At 47.1% G+C, this 9674-nt stretch overlaps 4 protein-coding genes across 4 annotated transcripts; 3 read left to right on the forward strand and 1 right to left on the reverse strand.

The window, feature by feature from the left end:
• Positions 1-349: 349 nt before the first annotated feature.
• On the forward strand, positions 350-1644 carry CCM_00742 (oxysterol binding protein (Osh5), putative; the record flags this gene model as incomplete). Its single annotated transcript, XM_006665901.1, has 2 exons — positions 350-409; positions 457-1644. 2 exons carry the CDS (start codon positions 350-352, stop codon positions 1642-1644), a joined length of 1248 nt encoding a protein of 415 aa, XP_006665964.1.
• A 292-nt stretch (positions 1645-1936) lies between these two features.
• CCM_00743 (fructose-bisphosphate aldolase, class II) lies at positions 1937-3169 on the reverse strand (the record flags this gene model as incomplete). Its single annotated transcript, XM_006665902.1, has 4 exons — positions 1937-2026; positions 2074-2847; positions 2902-3012; positions 3062-3169. The coding sequence occupies 4 exons, from the start codon at positions 3167-3169 to the stop codon at positions 1937-1939; spliced, it is 1083 nt and encodes a 360-aa protein (XP_006665965.1).
• A 1543-nt stretch (positions 3170-4712) lies between these two features.
• On the forward strand, positions 4713-5282 carry CCM_00744 (uncharacterized protein; the record flags this gene model as incomplete). Its single annotated transcript, XM_006665903.1, has 1 exon — positions 4713-5282. One exon carries the CDS (start codon positions 4713-4715, stop codon positions 5280-5282), a length of 570 nt encoding a protein of 189 aa, XP_006665966.1.
• A 356-nt stretch (positions 5283-5638) lies between these two features.
• Positions 5639-6466, forward strand: CCM_00745 (BTB/POZ-like protein; the record flags this gene model as incomplete). Its single annotated transcript, XM_006665904.1, has 2 exons — positions 5639-5733; positions 5794-6466. The coding sequence occupies 2 exons, from the start codon at positions 5639-5641 to the stop codon at positions 6464-6466; spliced, it is 768 nt and encodes a 255-aa protein (XP_006665967.1).
• Between the last annotated feature and the right edge of the window lie 3208 nt (positions 6467-9674).

Genomic DNA, 9674 nt, shown 5'->3' on the forward strand with positions numbered 1-9674 from the left:
ACTGAAAAAGGAAACCCAAACTGGTATACAGCTGGTGCACATACCGATATCTAGGCAGTGTATATTCCAGTAGTTGCAAGGCCGGAATTCTAGTAGCGTACCATGTATGGTCATTTGCGTCACCGATGATGATCGCCATGTGTTGCAAATGGCAAGTCGGGAAAGTGGGGAGTGTCGTGTGGGCGACATTGCGGTCTAGCTAGCCCAATGAATTAATTGTCCAACTTGAACTCTTTCTTTGCACCGCCCCGTGCTTCATCAGTGAATCGCCCTCGACAACCGGTTTCCTATAAAAATATTTTGTTACTTTGTCATTACCTCCATCCTCACCCCGCCATCGCACACTAACATGTCCTCCGCCACAGCTCAGGCGCAGGCTGCCAGCGGCAGTTGGTCTGCCTTCCTCAAGGTATGTCAATGGAGTCCGTATGCAGTCAACAGTCGTTCACCTCCTAGTCTATTGCTTCCTTCAATGGCGATCTGTCATCCCTGACCGCGCCGCCCTTTATCCTTTCGTCACAATCGTTGACCGAATTCTCTGCGTACTGGTCTACGCACCCGAACCTCCTCGTCGCCGCCGCCTCAGAGATCGATCCCGCAAAGCGCTCCATGCTGGTGCTCAAGTGGTTCCTCTCCACACTTAAACACCAGTATGCTAGCCGCAGCGAGCAGTTTGGCAACGAAAAGAAGCCACTTAATCCATTTCTGGGCGAGCTCTTCCTTGGATCATGGAATGATACGGCTGGCAAAACGACGCTTGTATCTGAGCAAGTTAGCCACCACCCGCCTACCACCGCCTATTGTGTCCGCAATGAAAAGACCGGCATTCAACTCGAGGGCTACAATGCGCAGAAAGCCACTTTTCATAGTACCATCATTGTCAAGCAGATTGGCCATGCGGTATTGACTATTCCCATTGGCGACAAGAAGGAACCCGAGCACTACTTGATTACGCTGCCATCTCTTCACATCGAAGGCCTCATCTTCGGCGCCCCGTTTGTTGAGCTTGATGGCACTAGCTTTATAACAAGCTCTACTGGATTCAGAACCAAGATTGACTATAGCGGCAAGGGATGGCTTTCCGGAAAGAAGAATACAGTTATTGCCACCATTACTCCCACAAGCAAGGAAAAGGATGTGCTGTATAACTCGATTGGTCAATGGACTGAGAAACTCGAGTTTTACTCCGGCCCAGCTAAGAAGAACTCCAAATCAACTCTTGTCGACGAGTACGATGCTGCCAAGGCCGCGCAGACGGAGCTCCAGATATCACCTGTCGATAAGCAACATCCGCTCGAGTCGCGCCGGGCCTGGGCCAAGGTTGCCACAGGCATTCAGAGCGGTGACATGGATCTCGTTTCAGCCGAAAAAGGCAAGATTGAGAATGCGCAGCGTGCCTTACGTCACAAGGAGACAGTCGAAGAAAGAGCCTGGGAGCGTCGCTATTTTACTGCTGTGGCTGTCGGCACCACCGACCCTGTCCTGGAACAGCTCGGTGCTGCTGGCGGCGTGGCCCTCGACGGCGAGCGTGACAAGACTGGCGGTCTCTGGAGATTCGACGCGAAAAAGGCCGAAGCTGCTGATGCCGAAAAGCTGGCTGAAGAACAAATTGCGACGCTGGAAAGGGAAGTTTTGGGTCAATAGTGGTCCCGATTCACTGCCTCAAAATTCATCATTATATACATGGAAGGGTTCCGAACATGGAAGGGTTCCGATCTGAGCTAGATCCTATCGTTACCTATAATGTAAGGTATTGAACGCAGTTTTTGGCTCCGGTATCACTTTTGAAACATAGTAGAACCATTGGTGTAGTTTTAAACACTATTGAATACTAGGTGTCAACACCAAAATGCAATCTCCGAGACTCCCCAACTATATCAACAACTCTAAGCTTTTTATTTCATTACGTAACGCGTTTTGAATGACGAGGGTTTATTTATAGCTGGTTGGCGTTGTTGAAGTCCTGGAGCGCGATGGCAACACGCTTCGACATGGTTTTCTCACCCTCACGAACCCAGACACGCGGCTATTCAAGTCAGTTGCTGCAAAACTAGCGAGGGATGGAAAACTCACATCAAAGTACTTTTTGTTGGGCTTGTCGCCACCATCAGGGTTGCCAACAGCAGTGAGTAGGTAGTCCTTCTTATTCAGCATGTAGTCGCGGATGCCCGCCATATAGGCGAATTGCATATCAGTGTCCATGTTGACCTTAACGACACCATGGCTAATAGCATCGAGGTACTCCTGCTTGTCAGAGCCGGAACCTCCGTGGAAGACAAAGAAGACGGGCTTGTCGTTTTTGGAGCCAATGGCAGCCTTGACAAAAGCCTGGTGCTTGCCGAGGAGCTCAGGGTGCAACTTAACATTGCCAGGCTTATAGACGCCGTGGACGTTGCCGAAACCAGCGGCAATGGAAAAGTAGGGAGAGATGGGAGAGAGGGCTTTGTAAATGTTGAGAATGTCCTCGGGCTGTGTGTAGAGAGAAGCGTTGTCAACATCCTCGTTGTTGACACCGTCCTCTTCACCACCAGTAATTCCAATCTCCATCTCGAGCCACTGCTTCATGGGGGCAGCGCGTTTGAGGTAAGCCGCGGTAGTCTCGATGTTCCATTCGACAGACTCCTCAGATAGATCAATCATGTGAGAGCTGAAGAGAGGCTCGCCCGTGGCCTTGAAGTGAGCCTCATCGGCATCGAGCATGCCATCGAGCCAGGGAAGGAGCTTCTTGGCGCAGTGATCAGTGTGAAGGACGACGGGAATGCCGTAAGTAGGGGCGATAGAGCGGATGTAGTGAGCACCAGCGACGGAGCCGGCAATGGAAGCAGACTGGTCACCGTTGGCAACGCCCTGGTAATAGTCGGTCAGCAGCAGAATACGACACAAGTTGATAATAAATTATACCTTGCCAGCAAAGTAAGCAGCGCCGCCCTGGGACATCTGGAGGACGATAGGGGACTTGGCATCGCGGGCAGCCTCGAGTGAAGCTACGACGGTAGAAGAAGAAGTGACGTTCTGAAAAATTAGTTGTGTAAAAGCTGGAGCTTGGGTATCCCAGACTCACGATGGCGGGAATAGCAAACTTCTTTTCACGGGCGTACTCGAAAAGACGGAGAACGTCATCGCCGACAATGACGCCGGACTTGCGAGACAGAACATCGGTGACACCCATGATTGCGGTTGTTACGGTCGTAGTAAACTTGGTTCTGAGGGAAACGAGCTGTTTTTGAGCAACTAAAGGCAGAAATTGAGTCAGACACCAAGGTTCTTCGTTGAGAAAGCAATTGCGATAAGAAAAGCAGAGCAGCCAGTCAGATTGACTCGCAGCACCCACGGCGCGGGGTTTTTATGGCTTATCGATACCAACATGCTCGTAGCAGCTTGGCGGGGTATCCTAACGCAACAGCCAACAGATTTGAGGCTTTTTCACCATCTGCCACAGAGCTTTGGCCATCTATACAGTCCACAATTTCTCCGTAGCTGCATATATTGGGGTGTTCGAATCGGTACGAAGGAAAAGGCCGGGTGAAGACGCTCGACGTTGAGGTTGTCGGCTGCTCAACCTCCAGCTGCGTCGAACGGCGGGGGCGAAACTCGCTTCTCTGGTACAAAGTGGGGTGATGCAAAGGTGCAAAAGATGAGCACTTACAAGTGTTGATAGACAGAGGGGCGAATGAGGGGGGATGGTTCAGTGTAGATGAAAGGAAGAAAACGAAGAAGGCGTTGCGGGGTCCGTGGCTCCGAGAAAAGGTATTTGCAGATAGAGCATCGGAGCGGAGGCGCTCAACGGAAACATGCGGAATCAGGTACGAAAACTTTCGCTGATAATGCCCGATCGTGCCAATACCGGCAGCGCTGGTGGGTTTATCTACATGAAACCATACTGAAATGCAGGGAATTTTCTGCGAGAAACTGCGAGAAACTGCAGAGAGCCTGTCGGTGTAGCCAGCCACCTACCTAATAAATACCAATGTAGGTAGGTACATACATTATGCTGGCTTGCTTGGTTGCCAGTTTTGTTGCCATCGTCAACCAAAATGAGCCCTCGCGCAATGTAAAATAGAACAGTACTAAAAAATAGCGGCAATCCCTTGGAGAAATTCTATGACATTTAATTAAATCTCGAACTTTGGCTTGTGAGCGATGTTGTACCTACGCTGACTGGTTGTCCTCATATTGCTGTTACAATTCTGGGTAAAAGTTCATTTTGGCCCAGTACCACAAGGTCTTTTCCACCCCACCGTGCCTCCAACCAACTGCACTTGCAAGTCCAACCACCTCCAACGAGCTGGCTGCCAACATCACAGAGCCGTTGCACCATGGCATCTTGGAGAAGCAAAGAGTCGAAGGGGCCAGCGAAGCAATGGAGTCGTCTGAAGCCTCCACAAATGGACCCTTTGGAGGAGATGGGCCTCCCATCCAAGGGCGAGATGAGGTACCTACAATAGGCCCAGCCACCGTACCGTTCTAATGGACAGCTCGGTAGATTGAACAGCGCTAAAGTACAAGAAAACTATTATCAACGAATCGCTGAGCGGTACTTGAGCTTCTGCTCTGACGCAGGAGAGCGTGATGAGCTCCTCCGGCGATTTTCATCCCTCGGTCTGGAACCCGACAGCACGAAAGCAAACGACACATATAGTATAGTAATTCCCGACACTGCCAGTGTCGAAACGCTACAGAGGCCACCCAACACAAAAAGCCTGTCAATAATCATGTCGGCTCTTCGAAAACTTCGCGAAGGTATCGTGGCTTCCAATCGTACCGACGACTTTGCCATTCAAGCATACTTGTTCTGTATTCGCCTTGCCGTTCTCGTCAAACAGCCAGAATCATACCAAGCTGCCATCCTACATTTGCTGGGAAACATTCACCCCGAGCAGAATTTGACGGTGATTGAGTATCAAGAGGTCGTCGGATACCTGGTTTTGGACACGGCATGCCGTCAGAGGGAACTTTCTGAGGCATATTTCTTGCGACAAAAATATGCTCTTCAAGACAAAAAAGTAAACGATGCACTTTTTGCTTTGGCCCATGACAACTTTATCCTGTTTCACCGAGTGCGCAGAGCTGTGGATGGGCATCAGGCCAGAATTCTGGAGTGGGCAGAGCCAGAGCTACGCCTGCACACACTCAAATGCTTTGGCCGAGCGTACTTGAATGTTGATTTGAAGTACCTAGAAACGGCAACAAATTCGGAATGGGACGATCTGAGGCAAAAGGACGGCGTTGGCTGGGAACTGGAGGGGACAAAGGTGATTATCCGAAAGATCAAGGCTCGGTAGCATTCGTCTCAAGGTCTATGTAATAATACCAGGCAAAGTATATTTTCTGAAGTATTGAGGTACACTATACCTAGCGCCTCTAGCACGTTGTTCGACAGAATCCTGGGCTGCGAAATCGCTAATTGTTAGCCATCATATGTGAAGAAACCAGCAATTATATATTCTGGGAAACCAAATTGAAACATGAAGCGCTCGGCCGTTCTCAATAGGTACCTCCTGGTTCAGTACCTGGTAGCTGCGTATCGTACCTGGGTAGGTACCAGGCTCCAATTGGAGGCAGCTGCCAGCTGCCAACTGCAACTTCACTTGCGTTGATGCCATCGTGTACTCCTCACTTCTGCATCTAACCAAACGAAATGCCGCCGCCAAAGAAAAAGACAAAAACATCGCATCACACCGATAAAGCGCCATCAGTGCTGCTGTCCGACTTTCGTACAGCTTGGCCCCTGCAGTATGTTTGCTGAGACTTTGCTCCGAGCTCCAAAACCGTTTACATTCTAACCATGGGCAGAACTGGCGACGAAACAGTCTTGATCAAGGTCAAAGACGAAGAATTCAGTGTTCACAGGGCAGTCCTCACTCAGCACTCCGATTACTTCCGAGCCTCGACGAGAGCGTGTTATGACGAATCTGCAGGCGAACTCGAGTTTGATAACATCGACCCAAAGTATTTTGCCTTGTTCCTCGGAGTGGCATATAGTTATTCCTCCATCGTTCCCCATGCGCCGCCGGCTCCCGCAGCCAATCCCGAAGCACAGTCCCAAAGGACGCCCATGCGCGATTATGTCGAAGTGTACAAGCTGTGCGATCGCTTTATTTGTCCAACCATTGCCGCCTACATGCTCCGTTGTATTCATACCTTGATTGGCGACCGTCACAGGGCACTATTCCGCTCGACTATGGATAAGGCGCAGCAGCTATGGTGCACAAAAGACTTTGCCGATGCTTTCGAGGTTCTTGAGCAAAACCACAGGGAACAAAATCAACTCGGAATATTGATGGTTGAATATTTTTGTGAGGGCGTGTTCTATCGATCTTGGGATGCATCAGTCGGAGAAATAGAAGACAAGCCAGCCTTTGTGTTGCAAGTCTCGCGGTATTTTGCGGCGAAACTTGCCATTCTATTAGAACAGCGATCCAAACTAAAGCGGAAGGAGCTCAAGATGCCTACCTCCGAGGAGTGAATATTTTGCAACCAAACAAACAGGAGCTGTTGTTCAATTGCTATGGGTGCGTCTTGTCTGTGCAAGATTTGCATTAACTATGAAACATTTATGCTAACGAAGACATTGCGTTGACGAAGACAAGTCTTGGACCAAGGGATGTTCTTTGATAGCTTTTTGACACTATTGAGTAATGATTCACCGATTTTTCTCAAATAATGACTTCTAAACAAAGCACGCGCAACGCCCGGGTCTATGCATGCTCCTACTCCAGCTCCTACTCCAGTTCTTACTGCAGCTCCCAGTCTTCTCCAATCGGATTGTCGAAAACAAAACGCCAGGACGCCAAAATGAATCGAAGCAGTTGATGGATCTGCACATAAACGCATTTATCCTTCTCACGAAGAAAACTACTTCTTTCCGTTCTCGTAGAATTGAATGGCCTTCTCTAGGCCCTCGAGGCTCTCGCGATCGCCATATACGTCCAGGAGCATGTCATTGCGTCGCTGTCTCTCACGATCTTCTCGGTATTGGGCTTCGAGGGTGCGCTCGCGCTTTTCGCGAACTGTGTTAATGTAAACTTTCACGCCGTAGCCTACAATAGAGAGGCCGACAATAGTTGGAGCCCTTCGCAATGCGAGCTGTTAGCCGAAAGTCCTTTGGCGATTTCTTTCCTGGCCGCCAGTCACGCGCGCGCCTGCATGCATGTGCAGATTGCGTCACACAGCTAGTCAACGTCGTTTACATAAGAACATACCATCTCATCGGAGAGCGCCGAGGCGGGGTGTGCAGGTGTGGCAGGATATTGGGGTGTACCCTCGCGGACGTGGAAAATGGACGGGGGACCGCGGACATTGGTGACTTGGAGTCGGGTTGCGCGGTGGTTGGGCGCTCGCGCGTTGATGAATCGTGATTGGCAGTTGCAAAGGGCGATGAGACGAGGGGTATGGCTAGTTGCGCTATTTGAGTAGCGGTTGTACCAGGCGAAACGGTTTGCACCTGGGATATTTTTTCTGAAGGGATGGGTGTATCTCGGTTCACGAATCCTGGGGTATGGCACGAGACGACGGCGCTGCCAAAATGCGGTTGGCAGCAGTGAGCCGACGATGGAGAAGGAATCTTGGTTCAAGAGACTTTCAAGGTCAACAAAGAATGCAAGGCAAGGAGGGAACGATGCATGTTATGGGAAGAATGGTAGATTAAATCCAAGGGCCACGCCGCATTGCTACACTACCCTCTTCTTCCTGGGAACAGCTGTCTTTCATACGACTACAGGTACCTACCTAGGTAGGTATGCAACCACCTACAGGTAGGTACCTAGGTACCTACTAAATGTACCTATGACAGAATACGTTACTCCAGACGCTTGCCCAACTATTATTAGCGTGCGGAGCCCCATGCTCGTGTGAAAGTAAAGTCGCAGGCATTTTGCAACATTGTGGGGTGACTCGGGCTGCACGCCTCGGTTGGACCCGGCGCAGGACGGCACATCGGAACCTCACGGGCGTCCTCTGTGGCACAGGAGCAGAGAGCATTACTGCCTGATTGTAGAAACGAGAAACGTAGGTACAGCCCCCCACATTAAGTTAGTTGTTAATCACGTCGCGTCAAGTAATCCACGAAATTCCTTATAACTACACACATTCTTATAACAACTATAAAAGATGCCTAATATACCTAAAAAGCATATATTTAATACTATTATATTAGGAAATTATAAAATACTAATAGTTTTCTTCTAAAGCCTATATAGCTATAATTATAATAATAATAATTCTTATATACTAATTAGGCTAAATAACCTATCTAATACCTTTACTAATTATAAGGTAAAGAAAAACTAGAGTACCTAGGGGAAAACCTTAACTATATTTATAAGATTCTTTATAGTCTTATTCTAGAGTATATAGGGGTCTAGTAAGACCCCTCTTAATACTATATACTAGGTTTTTATCTATATCCTAACCTATATCTAGTCTATACTACTCTAGCTAGCTAAGCCTATTAACTACCTCCCCTCCCCCTTAGGTTTTTATCTATATTAAGGGGGCTATGTCTAATCCTGCTTATCTCTAGACTAGTTAAGCCTATTATCCTCTTAACCTCTTAGTTCCTCCCCCCTCCCCTCTATTTTTATTTATATTAAAGGGAGCCATATCTAGCCCTATAAGCCTCTAGGCTAGTTAAGCTTAATTCTTACTATAGCCTCCTATTATCCTTAACTTTCTTACTTCTTACTCCCCTTAAGAGTTTCTAGCTCCTATCCCTACCTACTATCTTCTTTTACCCCTAATACCCTATACTTTATTTATATAGGTTTAAGGTATATCCTATAAAGGATATTATAGTAGTACTCCTAGGGTTACCTTTAATTCTTACTATTATTAGCCTATACTATATAATAAGACTTAGTAAATAAATAAATATATTTTCTTTATAACTATTAGCTCTTAATAAAGGCTAAGTAATAATTTTAGCTATACTCTATTTAAATATTTATAGTTATTATTATTTTTTATTAGCTAGTATATAACTAGTAAGTTATTATTTTAATTCTATTTATAGCTAGTAAGACCTTATATAAATAAGTAATTTAGAGCCCTACTAGCTACTAGCTAGTAGTTAGTAAGGGATAAAAGGCGCCTTTCCTCTTCCTTTTCCTCTTCCTCTTCTTTCTTCTTTATTATTAATATTATCTTCTTTATCCTTATTAGTATATCTTCCTCCTCTTCCTCTTCTACCTCTTCTTCCCTTTCTATATCCCCTTCTCTTATATAGCTATAATTATAGTAAATAAAGATAGGTAAAGGCTACCCTTAATTATAACTAAGTTTAATATATTATATTAAATAATTATAAAGATTTTAAAATACTATACTATAATAAGTAAGATATTACTAAAGAAAAGAAAAGGGTATTTAAAAAAGCTTTTACCTTAAGATATTTAATATATTAAAAAAATAATTTAAAAGGAGCTATAGATTTCTATTAATTAGCTTATATTCTTACTACTGTGACGGACTGGCCCCAGAGTGGCTTCGGGGGCAACCAGCCCCGCAGCCGTCAGTAGCCTTACGGCGCACAACCCTCTCGACCACAAGGCCAAAAGGATTCGTAACAACAATACTGACCGATTGTTGTCTGGTTGCACCTATAAGGGCCCCCTTTAGGGGCTCCGCGCCGGCCACTCTTGGAAGGCGCTGGGCCAGAGCCCAGCCCGTAACAACTA

This window comes from Cordyceps militaris, assembly GCF_000225605.1.
Source record: "Cordyceps militaris CM01 unplaced genomic scaffold CCM_S00001, whole genome shotgun sequence".
In the NCBI taxonomy this organism is placed as follows: domain Eukaryota; kingdom Fungi; phylum Ascomycota; class Sordariomycetes; order Hypocreales; family Cordycipitaceae; genus Cordyceps; species Cordyceps militaris.